This window comes from Mobula hypostoma, chromosome 9 (genome assembly GCF_963921235.1).
Source record: "Mobula hypostoma chromosome 9, sMobHyp1.1, whole genome shotgun sequence".
NCBI classification, from domain to species: Eukaryota; Metazoa; Chordata; class Chondrichthyes; order Myliobatiformes; family Myliobatidae; genus Mobula; species Mobula hypostoma.
In genome coordinates, this window is record NC_086105.1 from 43,685,062 (window position 1) to 43,706,744 (window position 21,683).

At 41.1% G+C, this 21,683-nt stretch overlaps 1 protein-coding gene across 4 annotated transcripts in view; it reads right to left on the reverse strand.

The window, feature by feature from the left end:
* Positions 1-207: 207 nt before the first annotated feature.
* Positions 208-21,683, reverse strand: part of znf800a (zinc finger protein 800a) — a 136,737-nt gene continuing 115,261 nt past the window's right edge. For all 4 annotated transcript variants that reach the window (XM_063058172.1, XM_063058171.1, XM_063058173.1 and 1 more), the window contains 2 exons: positions 9,687-11,405; positions 208-4,766 (listed from right to left, as the gene is read on the reverse strand). In XM_063058172.1, the coding sequence (XP_062914242.1) occupies positions 4,753-4,766; positions 9,687-11,405 (1,733 nt within the window). In that variant the 3' untranslated portion in view covers positions 208-4,752. The remainder of the gene's footprint in view (positions 4,767-9,686; positions 11,406-21,683) is intronic.

Below are 21,683 nucleotides of genomic sequence, written 5' to 3' on the forward strand. Positions count from 1 at the left end.
ATAAACAACGGAAAGAAAGGCAGCAAACTAAGAACAGAGGCATTGAGAAGCAGCATCACACCACAAAGAATAGATACATATGAAAGTTCAGTACATTATGAGTTTGTAAGCATTTTCAGCTTAGCCTTCTGAATCTAATATACTTTTGAAACATTTAAAATTCACTACAATATCTGCAATAAAGATGAACACTTCATTAAATTCCAGTTTGAATGACTTTATTTATTGTTATAATGAGGTTCCAATACAATAATCTATTGCTAGTCACTGCCACCCAGTGGAATTTTTAGGCAATTTTCTTATTCTGAACAACTTTCAGAATGAAATGTTAAAGCTGTTATCACAGAATAAGATTGTTCATTGATTCAATCAGGGATGACATTTGATTTTTCTTAGTGACTCATATACAACTATTCTAGTTACTGCAACCATGCAGTTTCTTCAGTATACTTTTGTTCCTACATTTCACTCTAGAAACAAAAGCCTTGTCTACATTCAGTTTACCTAAAGCAGCAAATAGCATCCAGAACAACAACAAAAACACATTCCTTCATGTATATATACATACACATAGAGACATATGGAAAAAGGCTTATGATTTTCTAAAGGAACAAAAAAAGACAATTGCACACAATACGATTAAATGTCCCTTCTCAATCAAAGATAATACTTCAGACTTTTGTGAAATGATTTTCTTACTCCCACTTTTTTGAAGAAACAATTCCACCCCAACACCTTCCGGATCAACACAATTTGATTCTGCCATTTATCCTTTCCCACTGCGATGGCAAAAAAAAATGAGGAAGCATCCTTCTATAGAACTGTACTGAAGCAAAGATTAGCTGTTCAAACAACCCAAGCAACAGCGCTCTTTAACAACCTCATCTTGCTTCAACAGACTGAGTTATTGCCCTTGAAAGCAAAGAACTTAACATAAGCTCTTGAATAAACTGATACCAATTGTGCCTTGAAGCAGACATGACATTGATTCTTTAGCCTTGGAAAAAAAAAGTTAAAGCAGTTTACTAATTGCTTCTTCACTAAATGTTGTCTCTATTCTCTGCAGGCATGAGTAAGTAATACTTTGGCACTCTAGATACTAGCTTACAGGGTTACTCATACATCACCTGTGCAACCTTTATTGTAACAACAGCAGAAATAACCTTCAATTGGAACTTCAGCGGTATGACAGAAAAGGATGTATTAAATGGGTGGTTCTTCTGACAGAACGAATTACTTGAATATTATTTTCCTAACTTTTGGAAAGAGAAGGAACATTGAAAAAAATTATAACATACCTTTTGTTCTTCAATTCCTTTTTGTTTTCATTTTCAGTCCACATTTCCCAAAACACCTATTTACCCTTGCTGGAGGAAGTAATGTGCACTGCCTCCCTCTTACAACCATTATTCGCAAGGGACCTGAGACAAAGTAGTAATGTGCTCAGAGTGTGTTGAACTCATACAGCCAACTCTGATCTTATTCTCAACCCAGTGTTCACAATTTGGAAAGGGATATGTCCAACTTATCCACCCCACAAAACAAAGTGCTGAGGCTAACTAGACCTTCTTAGTAACATGCCTCAGATGGGATTAAGTGACTGAGCACTAATCAAGACACAATGGTAACCTTCCCTCTGTATCCACCTCTATTAGGCATCCAAAACAAGTTTTATCAGTAGCCAATATAACTCAGCAAAATCAGAAGTAAAAGAGATGATCCCAAAGAAATAAAATGCTCAAAACAAAAAACAGGGCAATGCAGTTTTTACTCCTGTTTATGAAAGTGTACTGAAATTATCTATAAATGATAGTCTTAACCTATCAATTTTTTTCCCAAATTATATGTGTTTGATAAGCTTTTTATTATTCATCCACAGATAATGGGTATCACTGGCAACGCCAATGTTAATTGCTCATTGCAGCTCTCCCCTGAAGTGAGAGGTTTGCAAAGCCACGAGAGACAGTGAAGAATGAACCATCAGACTCCAGAACAGTGACAGTCAGACACAGGCTGGTCAGGGTGGCAGAACTCCTTCCCTGATCAAATGGTTAGGTCCTGCCTACATGCATGTGGCGTTGTGCTAGATAGGATGTTTAAATTGATAGGTGAAGAATGATTAGTCATTAAGGTGTATGGTAAAGTTATTAATATTCACAGAACCAGCAAATGATTACTGCCATTTACCTATCTATAACTACAAAGGGATAAATTTATTAAATTTATTCCTTAACTTTCAGCAAATTTCCTTTTACAGGAACCAGTTTAGTGCGTTCTTTGTAACATACAACATAGGTGAATGCAATCTGCCTTCTTTATACACTGTTTTGCTGAGTTACCAAATTAGTGCACATTATTTAAATTGCTGCTTGGCTAGTGTCCGTGTACGACGGCTGAGTTGAGGATTTCTACTGTCAGATCCTCCATGCTTATCATCCACTATATTTAGGTGGTGCAAGTGCTTTTGTGCTTCAATTCGGAAATTGTCTATGTTGTCACTACCGCAAGTCGGTCTACAGAATTACTAAACATGTAAAAATAAATCTAAGCCTCAATACAAAATCTTCGGCCCTGTGCACAATATTAACTGGCAAAATATAACACAGCGTTAACAGACCTTGCAAATCATACTTCAAAAGAAATACCGTACTTCGGTCAAAAAGGCAAATCGATATTTCTTCTACAGTCAAATGAATGGATGCATACGTTTGGTCTGAGGAGCATACTCCTCACAATGAGGCCATGGACTAATGTTTCTGACCGATATGGACACTATATCTTCAACGTCATAAGCACTTAGTTTCTGTCCTATTGATACATTGGATCCCACCCCATTTTTAAGTTCAGGAGCGAAGATTGGCAAATGGTGTCTCCATAGGCAGATCCAAGTTAGTGTTGACTATGTATTACTCCATCTGGGGAACTTAAATTCATCAAAGTAGTTCTAATAATATTTAAAATTGTGTTTAAAAAGAAAGCAGCACCTGGAAACTTTACACTAGACATTGTCTTGGAAAGCTGATTAAAATCATATTGACTGACTTCACAAGTAGTCATATTATATAGCTGTATTAATAGGAAGGCAGAACTCTTTCACATCACACCTGTGCAATTGATTTTTAAGCAGCCTCCCGGGACAATTCAGCCCATTTTATTTCAAAAGTCTAAGAACAGCATTTCAATTTACTCATTAATGAAAATGCAAAAAGTAATTCCCTCACAGTGTATCAGACCATTCCCGTAACAATTCTCTTGATGTTAGGTCTTACAGTTGCTTGCAAGATCCAACATTTTTCCAGAAATTAATAAACTCAGGATCTCCAGAAATAAAACAGTTAAGATATTTACACAAGCTTCTGTCACACTCTGCAGAGTTCATTGTGTCTAATACTTTAGCATATTTCCTTTGAATCACAGAAACCAGACAGCTGTCTTGTCAAATTGCATTGAAAGCACATTGACAACAAAAGCTTCTGTTCCCATCAGTCAAACTGATCAACCTGAAAACAAGAATTGCCAGGAAACAAATGGGCTGAATTCAGAAGAAACCAATTGCTAGCCTTGCCAAAAATTGTTAGTTACTATGTTACAAGGCTCAGTATCAGCAAGCAATGGTTTTGTTGGTTATTTTTGTCAATGTCATTTTAAAACCAAATACAACTGGGCAATTTGAAAACAATTAATTGACCAATGTAGCTAAATACATACAATTTGCAGCAGTGAAGGTTAACAGATTTATTTACTCAAGGGGAGCAAATGGTGGTGCAATGTTTTCAGATTTTGCTTGATTTCTTTCATAAATGAACATCCTTTTTTCATCTTCTGAGGATGTCCCCAAATTAAATTCTACTTGATCTGAATAAAGTTGACATTTAATTGCAAACAGCTTAGTGCACCTGAATTGACTTCTCAATTTAAATGCATACAGAAAGTCTTGGGTGTTTAAAAAAAAAATCTAATTTCATTTTTATGTGTGCCCATCAAAACATCGGTGTTAAAAGACAAACATTATACAAGGTTAATGACGAAGGTATAAATCTTTTACAGTTTCTGGTATCTGCTATAGACTGGGAGCAGTTAAACATCTTAGCATCCCTTTATAAATATGCAAAGTTTTAGATGCAACCCTCACATGCATAATTTATTTATACAAAGAGGAAAAAAAAGTAATTTCCTACTGGCTGCAAGAATGAACAGCAATGAGCATTTTCACTCTTAAAGGAACAAGATGGTTTGGGTACAGTATGGTTTTGCAGAACACGGTGTGAACTGCCTTATAGACTAATCCTTCCTGGTCACACTAACATTCTTTTGACTTAAAAGATTTTTCCAGCGGCTCATATAAAACGTACAACATCCTGGTAGTAGACGTGTACCGTGTTGTGATTTTTAATAACATTTAAGTAATTTCTGCACAGTTTTTTTATGATTTACATACTAGAGTGAAAATCTATTTCTGCTCAGATGTTGGAAAGGTATTTGGTATTCAAAGCCAGTGCAGTACTAAATATTTCTGTTAGCTTTGCTGCATAGCATGGAATTTTGTACCACCTGTAAAAAGAGTAATTTCAACACCATTGTCATCTCCTTTCACTTGTCATTTTTCAGAATTGCTCCAAGTTTCGGGTAGACGATAGTCCGGCTTCTTCTTCTTTTGCAACCTAATATTTATTCAAACTGACTCCCAGGGGCTCGAGCAACAAATTTAATCTTCAAACTACAGGGATCCCGCGAAGTTGAATTATTGGCACATCATCTGGAAGCATCTGCAGAGAAAGAGGAGTTACAAAGACACGTGGTGTGACGACTGCTGCAATTGGTGGAGAAATTACTCAATAATAGCTTGCTTAACCCTTCTAGTATTTATACTTCAAGCACCCACACTAAACAAGAATTAGCCTATCCATTGTAATAATATCTCTTCAAATTTAAAAAAAAAATTAAAAGTTATGGCTTCTTCATCTCATAGGCAGATGCCACATTTAAAGTTGAAACAATCATTTTCTAACAGCTGCTTTACAATCTTTTTCTTTTGCTTCATATGAGTGGTATCACCTTTACCACGACTCTGAAATACATTACTGCTCCTTTGTTGAAAGCTCTCTCACTAAACTCCCTCTCCTATGTTCTGAATTTCTACGATTCAAAATCTTTTAAATGTTTACTTGCTGTCTGACCTGGAAAGGCTTATTGGATTTTTTGCTGAATACACAGAAGCTCCAACTCCCCCACTGGTCTGACCTGAGCTGATTTAGATGCAAACGTTTGAAGAAAGAGCAACAGTAAAAACCTATTCTTGGGTACAGCTACCAAATTTCACAGCACATTGTCAAATTGACTAGGATTAGGGGAAAATTGTCTTAAATTGGGAGGAGTGGGTGAATTTCACAATTTTGTAAGACAGGGCCTGGCTGAGGTTGACTGGGACATCTACTTGCAGGCAAGTTACACTGGGAAGCAGTCAGAAGAGTTTAGGGCTGAGATCCCAGGGGAGAAAAGGTTCAGGGAACCAGGGCTGTATGTCGAAGGTTATTGAGGGTTAGATAAAGAGAATAGGAAACATGTGGCAGGTGTAGGAAATTAAAGATGGGCAAAATCCTTCAGAACAGGCGATTTAGAGAGGTGCTTAAGAATTTTAGGGAGGCGAAGGGGGCAGGGTTCACTGACAGACAGGATTAAGGTCAAGTTGAAGGTAATCTGTATGTATATTAAGGATGAAAGAATTACGAGGGAGGAGTAGGGTCCAATAGGAACAACAGGAGCAATCTGTGTATGGAACCAAAAAGGTACAGGAGTGGTCATAAATGAACCTGTATTCGCCATCTTTGTAGCTGGAGAATTCAGGGAAGGAGAAGATGAAACTCAAGTGCGAGTCTCAAGGAAGTAGTTGACACTTTAGAAGGCTTAAAGGTGGAAAAATCTCAAGGACTACACAGGATCCCTCCCAGGCCATAATGGGAGGCAAGGGAAGAGAACACTGTGGATTTAACTGAGATGTTTAAATCCTTGCCGACCACATATCGGGTTATAGTTGACTCAAGGACAGCAAATGTGGTCTTCCTTTCCAAAAAGGGCAACAAGGGAAAAACCAGGTAATTATAAACCCATAAGCCTAACATTAGCAGGAGGGAAGTTATTAGAGAATATGTTGAAGGACAGGATTTAATGACCACTTGGAACAAGATGACCTTATCAGACAGGCAACATGGCTTTTTCACAGGCTGATGCTATCTATCCAATCCGACTGGACTTTTTCAAAGTTCAATGTAAATATATTATCAAAGTATGTACTATATATGTCACCATATAATACCATCAGATTCATTTTCTTGTGGGCATTCACAGTAAATAGGAACATTAAAATCAATGAAAAACTGCATAGAACAAGATGGACAAACAATCAATGTGCAAAAGACAACAGACTGTGTAAATACAAAAAGAATAAATAAATAAGCAATAAATATCGAGAACCTGAAATGAAGAGTCCTTGGAAGCAAGCCCATAGACTGTGGGAACAGTTCAGTATTGGGGTAAGTGAAGATGAGTGAAGTTATCCACTCTGGTTCAGAGTCTGCTGCCTGAGGGGGTAAAGAGTTCCTGAACCGGGAGATGTGGGTCCTGAAGAAGACAGCATAGCCTGCATGCTAGAGGTCTTTGGTGATGGGTCCTGCGACAGCACTCCTTGTAGATATGCTTAATGGTGGGGAGGGCTTTACTGGTGATGAACTGAGCTGTACCCACTATCTTTGCAGGCTTAACCAAGTGTATAAATAAAGGCAGACTGGTAGATGCGGTTTACATGGACTTCAGTAAGCCCACTGACAGTCCCATAAGGAATCTTGATCCAAAAATATAGGGCCCGTGGGATTCAGTACAAAATTAATTCGAAATTGGCTCAGCAATGTGAGAGTGACTAGATGCCTCAGAGATTGGTGCCAGGACACCCGGCGTTTGTAATCTGGGTACATATTTTAGATATGGATTATAGGAGATATGATTAGCAAGTCGCAGATTGGCAGGAAGTGGTTGAAGTGGGCTTGATGTTAGTATATAAGAAGTCTCCAGCCAAGCACGTATGAATTGCTTAAGCACAGAAAGGTCTGGGCCAAGTGCAGGGAGATGGAATTAATGGGCTGAATGGCCTGTTTCTATATTGTAGAGGACTACGGGATGACTTCTAATTCATCTACAAGTCTAGTTAAATTAGGGGGAAGATGGTCAAAACCGAAGAGGCTCCATTTCTTACAACTATTCAAGAACGTCATCTGTATGGAATGAAATCATTCCTGTAGTTTCGGGTTTCACACTGCTCAGCAGCTTTTACTGGTGGTAGAACTGGAAGATCATAGAGTCATAGAAATGTACAGCACAGAAACAGGTCCTTTGGCCATCTGAAAAAAAAGGCACCGAAGCATTCGGGCTCTCACGACCAGACTATGTAACAGTTTCTTCCCCCAAGTCATCAGACTCCTCCATATCCAGAGCCTGGACTGACACCAACCTACTGCCCTCTTCTGTGCCTATTGTCTTGTTTACTATTTATTGTAATGCCTGCACTGTTTTGTGCACCTTATGCAGTCCTGGGTAGGTCTGTAGTCTCGTGTAGTTTTTGTGTTCTTTGTTACGCAGTTCAGTGTAGTTTTTGTATTCTTTCATATAGCACCATGGTCCTGGAAAACAATGTCTCATTTTTATTCTGTTCTGTACCAGCAGTTATGGTTGAAATGACAATAAAAAGTGGCTTGACTTGACTTGATCTAGTCCATGACAAAGCATTTAAACTGCCTACTCCCATTGACCTGCACTGGGACCATAGCCTTCCAATCTCCTACCATCCATGTTTCTCTTAAACGATGAAATTGAGCTTCCATGTACCACTTGGGCTGGCAGCTCATTCCACACTCTCACGACCCTCTGAGAGAATAAGTTCCCCCTCACGGTCCCCTTAAATTTTTCACCTTTCACCCTTAACCCATGACCTCTGGTTGGAGTCCCACACAACCTCAACGTAAAAAGCCTGTTTGCATTTATCCTATCTATATCCCTCATGATTTGGTACACCTCTACCAAATCTCTTGTCAATCTTCTACATTCCAAGGAATAAAGCAACCTATTCAATCTTTCCTTATAACTCAGGTCTTCCAGACCCAGTAATTTCTCTGTACTTTTTCAGCCTTATTTACATCTTTCCTGGAAGTAGGTGATCGAGTCCCACTAAAACTATAACAGTTTCAGATCAGTACAGGAGTGATTAGTTTTATGGCTGTTGCATTTTATTTTATCAGTAATGAATACCTGCCAAGATACAAGAGCCAAACCAAATCCCTAGAACTGCAAACCAAGTGTGGATTAATTTTCTGCATCCTTACTATCCTCATCTCACATCAAATCAGAGCTCTGAAAGAAATTATCCATTCCATTATGACCATTTACTAGAGCTATTCAATTAGTTTCATGCCCTTGCTCTTTCCTGTCGCCTAGTCATTTTAATTTTTTCATATACATTTTTTATGTCATTTGCATAAATTACTAAATCTGCTTCTATTATTCTTTCATGCAGTGTTATCCAGAACATCATAACTCACTGAGTACCAATGCTAATCTTCAATTTTGAAATAAAATTCTTCATTTTCTTTTCATTTATTTACAGGGTGTGGATATACCTGAACACATTATTTAATGGTCATCCTTAGTTGTCTCTGAACTGAAGAGCCATTAATAGTTAAGGCAAATCTAGAGTCACAAAGGAAGTCCCACAGTTAGGCAGGTCAGCTACTTTAAAAGGCATTGGATAGCCAGCACGAGGAAATCTGCAGATGCTGGAAATTCAAGCAACACACACAAAATGCTGGTGGAACGCAGCAGGCCAGGCAGCATTTATAGGAAGGAGCACAGTCGACGTTTTGGGTCGAGGCCCTTCGTCAGGACTAACGGAAAAAAAGAGATAGTAAGAGATTTGAAAGTGGGAGGGGGAGGGGGAGACCCAAAACAATGGGGGGGGGGAGGGACGTACTTTTACGACAATCCTTCAATTTGATAGCTACTGGTCTCCAAACTAATTGTAATTCCAGATTTATTTAATTACCTGAATATAAACCCTCTGGGTCCTAGAGTGGGAATAGTATGCAGATGCTTTATCAACAGTCCAGATTTACGGTTCCTATTCAAGTAACTGAACTACCATGATACTGTACCCTATCCTCCAGATTGCTGTCCACAAGGATGAACAAACAGCTGAATTTGATACCAGACTTGTCTTTCTTTTCCCCAAATCCCCATTTGGTACACAACATTGGAAAAACCTATCTTGGTGGAAATGAAGGTATGCCATTATGAAAACTGTTCTCAACTTGCACTCCCACACAAGGCATGATCTTCAGTCAAAAGGTCCTGCATCAGGACTGTGTACACACAAGTGCTCAGTGCAATGGTCTTATTTGGCCCTATTCTGCACCTAGTGTTAAACAAAAGAAGGCAGCTTCACCTTACTTGCTGGAAGAAGGGCACAAAGCATCCATCCCTCTAATTCTGTGGGTTCCACAGGTGGATTAGATTTAGTTGCGTCAATTAAAGAGTTTAAAATGTTAGCACACAGACGACAGGAGTGATTGGACGTTGAAGAGGAAGGTCATGAAACAAACTTAGTTCTTAAATGGCAGAACGAATGATAACCACAGTTCCCTTACCAGACAGGAGGGCCTTGGATCGAGTGCTGCGACCAATGGTTTTATTTTCACCAGACGTCACTGTGGAGTTTTTGTGCGTCTTTTTGTGATGCTCCAGGTAGGTCTTTTTGGCAAATGCTTTTCCACAGTTAGTGCACTTGTGAAGGGAGAAGTGTTTGGTGAGCTTTACCTCCGTGCCAGACTCTGCTCCCTCAGTTCTCCTGCCAGAGGCCACACATGAGACGGGAGAGCTGGAGGCACTCTCGTTCTTGATGGTGAGCCTGGTCTCGTCCCTCTGGGGACCTCTCTTTGGCACTCGGTTCAGGACGAACTCTATCGGCTTCTTCACTGCCCGGCTCTCCAGATTGGCAATGATTTTGCCCAGGTAACGGGTCGACTTCTTGTGCACCACAGTGACGTGCCTGACCACGTCCCTCTTGCGGCGGGTCTCGTAGACGCACAGGGGGCACTTGTAGAACTTAACGTAGATGTTATTGCCATCCGTGTGCATCTTGATGTGCTTCGTCAGGTTCTGCTTGGAGGTGAACTGCCGCTTGCACAGCTTACAGTACAACTGCTTGAAGTCAAAGCCCATGGAAAGCTTGGGCTTCTTGGGCTTGGCCTGGCCAGCTGCCACACCCAGGCTCGAGCCCTTTGGGCTCTCGTTCTCCTGCTTCACCTTGTGCTTCGCGGCCGGGACGCCGTTTCTCTCGGCCGGTTGGCCTGTGCTCTTGGGCTCAGCTTGAGGCCAGGGCTTGGCGACGGGAGGCGGGGCATCCGCGAGGCCTGCGCTCTCTGCATGGGCCGCGGCTGCCTCCGCCGCACGCGGCGCTGCCACCGGCTGCTCGGGTGCTCTGGCCGGGCCCTCGCCCAGGTGGATCTTGTGCACGGTCAGCATGTGACGCTTCAGCATGACCTGCGAGCTGTACTTCCTCTTGCACAGCAAGCACTTGCATGCCGTCAGGCTGTACTCGGCTTTGGAGCTGGACTTGCGCTTGCGGGACGTGGAGGCTACCAGTGGCTCGGCGGGTGGATCCTCCAGGCTCAGTGGCTGCCCAGGCTTGGTGGCCACATCGGGGGTGATGGAATCCCTCCGCAGGCCTCTGTGCACCTCGTCGAAGTGCCTGCGCACGTTAGCCTTCGAAGCAAAGAACTTGTTGCAAACCGGGCAGTTCGTATTGGGCGCGGCTATGCCGAGGGCCCTCGACCAGCCTTGGGCAGTGGACAGCGTCTGGCTGCCCCAGCTGTTCTTCGTTCCAATGTACTTCTTCAGCTCCTCCATCTTCTTCTTGTGCACCTTCCTGATGTGCCTCCGCACGCTGCGCCGGGAATTGAACGTCTTCCCGCAGAGGCAGCAGATCAAGTGGGGCGGGAGACTGGACGTGTCGGAGGCCTCCGCCTTCACGTCCAGGGATCCGGGACTTTCTTCCAGTTGCTGGGCTGCCCCTTTTTTCTTGACGACCTCTGCGGGAACCGAAGGTACAAGGCCCACATCTTCCACTGGCACCACCTGCTCCACCTCCGGCTCTTGCACCAGCACGGGACTTGGACTTTGAGTACTGTACATCTCGACGGTAGAGGCTGGGTCATCGACCCTGGTTACATGCTGGTACACGGCATTTTTATTCGTTTCTATGGGTTCCAGTTTAATGATGAATTCTTGATTGTCTGCTCGAGGATAGATGGCTTCCAAAAGCTCCCGTATTGTTTGGTTCTGTTTATTACTTGAATCTGGAAAATCTGAAGCACAAAAGCAATTAGTTAGATACAGTAATCTAATATTATCATTGATTCAAAAGCTGAATTGATATTCAATCAATACAATTTAAAGTAACTATCCAGAGTAACTGTTGTATTGCAACAGTGTAAATTATTCAAAATATTGACTACTTGTTTTAACATCCATTTCAAATCAATCAATAAACCATCTTGCTGTTGACCAGCAGGTGGGCTATTACACCATTTCTAATTTCCTTTAAACTAAAGGCGTCACTGAATTTCCATTTCCTGGATGAAAGACAACTACGAAATCAGAAACTTAACTATCTGCAAGGTTCCAACAGCACTTTCTCACTTGATGACATAATAAGACCTTAAGACACAGGAGCAGAATTAGGCCATTCAGCCCATCGAGTCTGCTCTGCCATTCCATCATGGCTGATCCCAGATCCCACTCAGCCCCATACACCTGCTTTCTTGCCATATCCTTTGATGCCCGGCTAATTAGGAAGCTATCAATTTCTGCCTTAAATATACCCATGGACTTGGCCTACACTGCAGGCTGTGGCAGAGCATTCCACAGATTCACTGTTCTCTGGCTAAAAAAATTCCTCCTTACCTCTGTTCGAAAGGGTTGCCCCTCAGTTTTGAGGCTGTGCCCTCTAGTTCTGGATACTCCCACCATAGGAAACATCCTCTCCACATCCACCTTATCTAATCCTTTCAACAATCAGTAGGTTTCAAGGAGATCCTCCCACATTCTTCTAAACTCCAGTGAGTACAGAGCCAAAGCTGCCAAATGCTCCTCATATGTTAACCCCTTCAATCCCAGAATCATCCTTGTGAACCTCCTCTGGACTCTCTCTAATAAACCACATGGATTTGTATTGACTTTCACATCCCCAAGTACAGCTAATTAAGCGCTTGACACTGTTCAGGAAACCTGAAGTGAAGGATCTACAGTGACCAGATACCACTTCACACTAAGAAAGGACAGGGAATTGGACAGACATAACCCGCTATTTAGAAATCCAGGATGATCAATATCATGCCCTACCGTAGATTAATTCTAGTAGACACATCTTTGGGATCGGGAAAAAACAGATTTAACTGGAGAAGGTGCACAGAATGAAGAATCCACAAAACCGATTTTATTGGCTGTATACTGTTGAGACAAAGTGCTTTTAGCCTTTAAACCGAAAGTGGCAAGGAGATGTAATTGGTTCCCATTCAAGCACTCAACCTGCTCCAAATACTTTGAAGCAGATAAACTGAATGATATTTCTGCTTTGAAGGAGTAAATAAGCTAAACGATATTCAGGCTTATTATCCCTCTTTAAAATCATTGACACATTTTAGTACAAGACAGCTCATCAAAGAGGTTACCAAACAAACAGGCAGTCAATTTTGTTGTGCAGTGGGGACAAGAATAAATGAACAAATTTGAATTCACAGTATGCCTGTCTTGACCTCAGAATATCCCACAGTGCTCCTGAGGCAATGAAGTATTGTTGACATGGACTGTGTTATAACCCAGCAGGCAATTACCCACTAATAATACAGAGGCTTGGACTAACCATCTAGACACCCAATTCATATTCCACCATGGTAACCGTCCTGCTTACATTTAATTAATAATCTAGAATTTGTAAAATAAAACAACTAGCCTAGTAACAATGATTGCAGAAACTATCAGACTGTAAAAAACTTGCTGGATTATCAATATCCTTCAGGGAGAAAATCCTCTGTCCTTAAACAGCCTGGCCTATGTGACTCCAAACCTGACCCTTGTGGCACCCACGTCCTGTGAAATGGTTCATTAGCTCTACTGTCAGAGTTGGACTGCCAGGCAGCAGCTCACCAACAGTTCCTCAAGGGCAAATAAGGACTGGAAATAATTGCTGGCCTTGCTCGTGACAACCAGATTCCAAAAAAAAAACTGAAATAAAAAGAAAAGGCAATTTGTGGACAGTAATGAAATAACATTTATTGGCTTTGGCCCAGAAGAATTCGCTGCTGCTCTTGATTAATATTGCTGAATCTCATATGCACTGAGTAGTCAGGCAAGTTTAAACCTCATGCAAAAATCTGCAGCTCCGCAACTGCAACACAGCCTTGGTTTTGCATTGAAATGTCTGCCTGCATAATCCCAGGAATGGGATTGAAATACAACTGCTGAATAACATTTGTGAAGTTACTGCATCTGACCCTGTTTCAAATCAAAGATCAACAGGAAAGAAGAGTCTTCCCTGAACCCCATAGACAGGGAAAATAAAATTTACCATGGTCTATACTGGGCATTGCTGCCAATATCTGTACCAAAGTTCTCACTTTGGCCAACATGCCTATTGTATGACTTTTGTAACCCATCACCCAAATCTCTCCTGCACTCAGCCCCACATCACCCTGGCTATCTGTAGTGGTAAATTCAAAGTGATTGCCAAAGATAAAAATCAGTGACATTAGAACAACATTTCTCAGGCACACCATGACAATCACTGCAAACCTAATGATAACAAAATCAGTTTTTTTCATCATAACCAAGCTAAAGCAGACCATAACAATGCTCTCACCAATATTTCAGTTATTAGTTTCAACTATTTTAATAATGTTAAAAATAGAAGACAGGATGACAAAAGGCAAACAAAATTACTCTGTTGATGGATGAATTCACTGCTTATCTGGAGTTCTAATGGAAGGAAGTGCAGCCACATAAACTATTAATAGTTACCATAATAGTTACCACTATTTCAAGATAGGGTATTTCAAGGTTGCTGCCTTAAACAGCTGGTAGTGCAATTCTGAAGACATTTTTTGGCAATAATCCAGAACAGAAATAAAATATTGGGTCAAGAGTATTTTTTTTGAAGCATACACGTCTGAAGTAGAGGCAACATTCTGGAGACAATACTTGCTCTACTCTTAGATTTACAAAGACGACTTCCACAAACATTAGACTCAACCCTAGATTCACAATTTAGTCACAAAAGTAGTTCATAAAGACCTCAAAAATATTTCTGTGTCGTACTTTTGCTACTTTGGTTGAAGATGACTCATCTAAGGTATGATTTGTATTGAATGAGTATTTTCAAGTAATTAACCACATTTTTTTTCTATTGGACAGAACTTAGCTCATAGTGTGAATCCTCGGGTGAATGTTACAATAAATGTGCAGAGATAAATAGTGTGGATAGTGATAGCCATTAACAAAAGAAAACAATAACCACGGTCGCCAAGTCATTCTCCACATACACAATGACGGAATTCCAAATTTGAAGCATTGATTATCAACAGATTATACATTTACTGTGCTGCACTTCATTTGAGCTTCAGCATTTTGTGTGAGAGACTCTGGATTTCCAGCATCTGCAGAATCTCTTGTGTTTAATTCGCTTTAGATATGCAATTGTTTATTTTGCTTCATATCAACCATGCCCTACACTTTACCAACAACCGCACAAACGCAAGCCACACTGTCAAAGGCAAGTTCCAGATTGATGGTTGAGAAGCACTTCCTCACACAAAGAGCGAGGTGATTATTGAAGCCTTTTTGGCCAGGCACAAAATGGGGAAAAAAAACACAGCATTCAAGTTTGAAGAGGGAGACTGAAAATTTGTCTGAATGGTGCCACAACAACCTTTCACTCAACATCAGCAAAACCAAAGAGCTGATTATTCACCTCAGGAGGAGGAAACTGGAGGTCCATCAGTCAGTCCTGATGAGGGGATCAGAGGTGGAGAGGATCAGTAACCTTAAATTCCTCAGCGTTATTATTTCAAAGGATCTGCCTGGGTTCAGCACATAAGTGCCATCACAAAGGAAGAACAGCAGCACCTCTACTTTCTTAGAGGTTTGCAAAGATGCAGCATGTCATCTAAAACTTTGAAAAACTTCTATAGATGCATGGTGGGAAGTTGCATCATGGCTTTGTATGGAAATCCTAATGCCCTTGAATGGAAAAGCCTACAAAATGTAGTGGATACAGCCCAGTCCATAATAGGTAAAGCCAACCCCACCATCAAGCACATCTGCACAGAGCACTGTCACAGGAAAGCAGCATCCATCATCGAGGACCTCTGCCATGCTCTCTCCTCACTGCTGCCATCAGGAAGGAGGTACAGGAGCCTTAGGTCCCAGACCACCGGGTTCAGGAACAGTTATTACCTTTCAACTATCAGGCTCCTGGACCAGCATGGATAACCTCCCTCACATCAACACTAAACTGATTCTACAACCCATGTACTCATATTTAAGGACTTTACAACTCATGTTCACAATAGTACTTATTACTTATTGATCTGATATTATTATTCTGTTTCTCTTTTTGTATCTTCACAATTTGTTGTCTTTTGTACAATATTTATTTGTCTTTATATGTAGCTTTTCATTCATTCTATTTTATTTCTTTGCATTTACTATGAATGCCCATAAGAAAATGAATCCCAGGGTAGGATATGGTAAATGGACTCTTCATCTATCTTAATGATTGTAATCCCTTCTTTGTTTTAAAGCAAAACTTCAACAACTACGATTCTGAGTCTCAACTTGCCTGTAAGATGGCAGGTTTCTCACAACTCATTTTTCCAAAGTAAAATTGCAACTGATACCATCCACACAGCAACAATGATCCCTCAGTGATCTATTAGAGTGAAACCATCAAGCAATGTGACAGTCAAATCCTAGAATGAGGATCCTTCAGTTTAACCCTGGCAGAGTTTCCGAGCAATTAACAGGACCACCTAATAACATTTCAATACTAGGATGCATAGTTTCTAATACTCCGGGTATTCAAATATATAGCAAAAATTCCAGTTACCCAAAGAGCAAAGATGTGAAATGCAATGAAGGGATTTTGACCTGAATACAACAGAACTTCCTGTATCTAGTATTTCAATAATGCCAAGTAAAGTCCAACCAAACAGTTAAGTAAACATGCCATTTGAAAGGGAACACCTCCCAACAGTGGAACACATCTGCAGTAATACAAAAACTACAGCTTGTGGTCAAATCTACAGGAAGCTTATGTGGAATAGAAGTTATAACTAAAGCTCAGAAAGGACCCTTTCCCTTTTATTATTCCTGTTTTTTTTTTAATTGCTTTTTTGTTGCTCCTTGGATTGAGTTTTACCAACTGAGCAGGTAACCCTTCTCTCATTCCCGCTCTCAACATTCCTGCTACTCACATGCAAAATGAAGGGAAAGGGATTTTCTTTGGATGCACTGCATAAATGCACATATAACTTTAAACTTCCTCTTTGTGTTTAACTAGTTCCCAATAACCTCAGAGGACCAAGTTTTCTCACACATGTCCACCGAACAATTATAATTGGGAAGAAATTTTGAGACTAGGCATTAAGCGCCTAGTACAAATTAGACTTACAGCTCTATAACAGTAAAGCCCTCCTCACCATTGAGCACATCTACATGGAGCACTGTTGCAGGAGAGCAGCATCCATCATCAAGGACCCCCACCACCCTGTTCCTCCTTCCTGCTGCCATTAGGAAGGAGCCTCGGGTCCCAACCAGCAAGACCAAGAACAGTTATTATGCCTCAACCATCAAGCTCTTGAACTAAACAGAGCAACTTCACGCTTCCCAACACAGAACTGATCCCACAAACTATGGACTCACTTTTAAGGACTCTTCAACTCATGTTCTCAATATTTATTTACTTGTTTGTTTGGTTTTGTATTTTGCACAGTTTGCCTTTTGCACTTTGGTCGTTTGCCCATCTTTGTTGTGTGTGGTTTTTCATCGAGTCAACTGTTTCTTTGTATTTAATGTGAATGCCGGCAAGAAAATGAATCTCAGGGTAGTAGAGTATATGGTCACATATATGTACTTTGATAATACATTTACTTCGAACTTTGAACTACTGTTGCAACAAGCACATCTTTGTGAAGTATCATTCACGACCATCATATCACATGTTCTGCCAGTCTGTTGTTGCCAGTACAATCTTCTATCTGGTGGTGTGCTGGGGCAATGGCATCAACATGGGTGATGCCAACAGGTTCAATAAACTGATTAATAAGGCTGGTTCTGCAATAGGAGTCAAACTGGACACACTGGAGGCTGTGGTAGAACAAAGGACTCTATGGAAAATCCTGGCAATTCTGTACAATGTTTCTCGCCCTCTGCATGCCATTTTGGCTGAACAGAGGAGCACTTTTAGTAATAAACTAAGACAACTGCGCGGCTCCAAAGAGTGCTATACAAGGTCATTCTTACCCTGAGCCATTAGACTCTATGAGTCAACCTACAGCAGGGGAAGTGATGACCCCCCCCCCTCCTGTTAGACTGTTCGAGGCAACTTATCTTTTATTCTTTCTTACTTCTCTTCTAATATTTGTGTATTTGTATATCTGTGCACTTGTAATGCTACTGAGACACTGTAATTTCCTTTGGGATCAATAAAGTATCTATCCATTTGCAGAGTCAAAGTTAAGTATTCTTTTTCCTGTTGGTCACTGCACGAGCTGCAACCAGTATGAAATATGGAAGGTTTTGCATCTACATTTCCTATGTCGCTATAGGAGACCACTGCCAGATGCTCAGGGGACTGGAAATCCATGATGAGGCCCATTCCCTGGTCCCCCTTTGCCACTAAGCCTTCTTACACAGGGAGAAAGAAAAACATGATTGAGGGGATACAAACTTTGAAAATTCCTCTCTAACGCAGACAACCAAAATCAGACACTAACTTCATAGAGGCTTTAATTCCCTCAAAGGTGAGTAGAGAAAGTGGAAGTGGCTAATCCAACCCATCTGTTACAGCACTAAATGTGTTTTTTTTTGGAGGAGGGGAGCATATTTTCACAATATTTTATTTTATTTTTATCAACCTGAAGGTTGGGTTACTTAAGCCTTAGAAAACAGGTAGAGAATGTTGAGGACTGGATCCTTTGCATAAATGCTTTCATTCCACGAGAGCTTGACCACTTCCCCCAAGCTCAATAACCTCACAGCCACACAGCCAGAGCCCTGGGCGTGGTGGACCTCCAGACGAATCCAAACCTTACAACACTCCTTCCCTTAGACTACAATAATAGATCTCATTATATCCACCTATAGTATTGACATCTCCATGTATCTCACCCATTCCCTTTTTCAATCTTTTTATTAAGTTCAAATTAATAAACATAGCAATAATAATAATGATACAAAGAGATCAGCATTACATTAATAATGGTTAACATGTACAAGTACAGATTCCAAGTAACAAATGTAGTTTAGCCTCCCAATCTCTTAGTAACTAACCATGAAAAAGATATTTTTTTAAAGAGAAAAAAAAACCTACACTAAAACTAAAAAAAAACACAAAGATTAGGTTGCCATATTTCATCGGCTAAAATTATTATTTGTCATTAACTCCGCTCCTCTATACATGAACAAAAAATTACTAAAAAAGATTCAGAAAGGGTTATCTCACCCACTCTCACTGGACGCTCACTGTCAATCCAGCTGTTAGTTGGGAAGAAGCAATCTTGATAAATACATCTCAAGGCTATTTTCTCCACAAATGTGTGGGAGATCTAATTTCTAAAGTTGCTCTCCACTCAACCTGGTTTGGTCACTCCTCAGCTCCAGCTACATTTCTGAGCCTATTGCCACAGCATGCTCGAGAATTGCTGGGATTATTGCATTGGTGACATCCAGCAGAGTTCAGTGTGAAATATGTACATTATCTTAAGAAGCTTTCTGTGATTACTGTGGCATTAATTTCACATCAACATGAGATTGTTCGGAGGAGGTGGAACTGCTTCAGCAACTGCGGGTGACAGCCACCTGATAAATGTAAGGCAGTAAGACAGGACAAAGTTGCTATCATTCATGTGTATCAGAAATGCCAGCCTGTCACTTACCCGGACCTCAGCAAGCAATGGATTGCAGATGAAGTGGCTGTGTGCTTGTGCCTACTGCTGCAAATCAAAGAGGAAATGACAGAGAAAGTCACCGCTGCTCTCAGCCTCCAAGTTCGTGATTGCTATCGGAGAACCGTAACAGTTTCTTTTGCATCTCTGAAACAAGACTTAGTCACAGCTCATTTGATAGGGCTTTCATGCTGGACTGAAAGGTGTTATGTCTTGTTCCGGAAGATCGAGTACAGAACCAAAAAGTTTCTTTTAAAAAAAAAACTACAGTAACTGGAAATTGAAATAGCAACAGAAAATCCTGAAAGTACTCAGCAGTTCAGGTGGTATCTGTAGAGGGACAGTTAATAACTTTCCACTGACCTGAAGTTTCTCTCCCATACACGCTGCCTCACCTATTGAGTATTTCTAATATATCTTCTGCTTTATTAAAACACGTAACTGGGGATGACACTCCAGGGCAAATGCATACTGGTTCTGCACTGCCCAAAGGTGTCTCCTTTCTCATGAAACGTGAAACCCCTGGGTAACGGAATTATTTTATTTTTGGTGGGGGGGGGGGGAGTGTGGTGCCAGCTTGACAACTCAGAACGTCTTTAGCAGTTGCTTTACAACCATACACAAACCAGAACCTGGCACTTTTCTGTGTGTGATTTAAAACGCTGGAGGGAGACTCAGCAGGTCAGGCAGCATCTACGGAGAGGAATACAGAGTCAACATTTCGGGTCGAGACCCTTCACCAGGGCTGGAAAGGAAGGAGAAGCAGAATAAAAAGGTGAGGGGGGAAGGAATACAAGCTGGAAGGTGATAGGTGAAGCCAGGTGAGGGAGAAGACAGGTGGGTGGGGGAGGGGAGGGATGAAGTGAGAAGGTGGGAGGTGGTAGGTGGAAAAGGTAAAGGGCTGAAGAAGTAATCTGATAGAAGAGAGTGGACCATGGGAGAAAAGGAAGAAGGAGAGGCACCAAAGGGAGCTGAAATCCTTCCCCTCTCTCCTGGCTTCTTCCCCCTTCCTTTCCAGTCTTGTTGAAAGGTCTTAGCCCAAAACTTCAACTCTTTATTCCTCTCCACAGATGCTGCTTGTGTTTTTTTTTGTATTGCAATCATATATTTATGATTATGAAGACATGTAGTCCTCTTTTATTGTCATTTAGTAATGCATGCATTAAGAAATGATACATTATTTCCTGCAGTGTGATATCACAAAACACAGGAGAAACCAAGACTGAAAAAACTGACAAAACCACATAATTATAACATATAGTTACAAACAGTGTAACAATATCATAACTTGATGAAGAAAGTCTGTGAGCACAGTAAAGTTCAAAGTTTCTCAAATGTCCCACATCTCACGCAGACGGGAGAAGGAAGAAAAACTCTCCCTGCCATGCCGACCACAATCCGACTCTGAGTCATCCGAAAACTTCGAGCTCTGATCAGCTCTCCGACACCGAGTACTGAGCGCCATCTCTGTCCAAACGATTCAACCTCCTTCTCGGTCGCCAAAAGCAGGCAAGGCCGGGGATTTTGAGGCCTATCCTCCGAAAGATTCCCGACCACACAGTAACGACAGCAGCGAACGGGCGTTTCAGAAGACATGGCTAATTTCTGATTACTGTCAGACAAAAAAAACTCACAATGGTCTCCTCAACTGAAACTCAGGGAATTATGACTATGTACTTGGCAACACAACTTTCTTGAAATTATTACTTATTGCCCTCAACAACAAAGAATTTTAATCAAACTAGTACCTCTTTGGTGAACTTAAACTTGAATTCCCAAGTTGATACAGTCTTTCTTTCATTCTATTATGGTTATTATTCTATAATGGATTTATTGAGTATGATCAGAAGAAAATGAATCTCAGGGTTGTATATGGTGACATATTTGTACTTTGATAATGAACTTACTTTGAACTTTCAAATATTGCCTGCTTTAAGAGGTATCTTCATTATTAAGACGATGCAATTTTCCGCTGGGTGCCTTCTCAGGATTAAACTGTTGATCATAATTGCAGAAGGCCGGTGCCCCAAGTCAGCAAATCTCTGAGAGTCCGCTGGGGAAGGCGAAAGTCCAATGTTTGCAAGTTCATGTCTACTGGAGGCTGGAGACCAAGGGTAGCCAGGCCAGGGACTGGACGACTGAGTGGATGTGTGGAAGTGAGGAAGAGGCTTGTTTTGCTCTTGTCCTTCTGCCGCCTGTTGGATTCTGCGGTGTTGTGCCAAGCATCGTGGGCATGTATTTTGGTGGCTGAATGTGTGGCGACGCTTGCGGGCTGCGCCCAGCACATCCTTGGTTGCTCTGGTTGTTAATGCAACAATGCATTTCACTCTATGTTTTGATGCAAGTGTGATAAATAAATCTGAATCTTGGTGTGGCGCCTTACACCGACAGATCAATTTGGGAAAGCCAATCTTCACTTCTAAT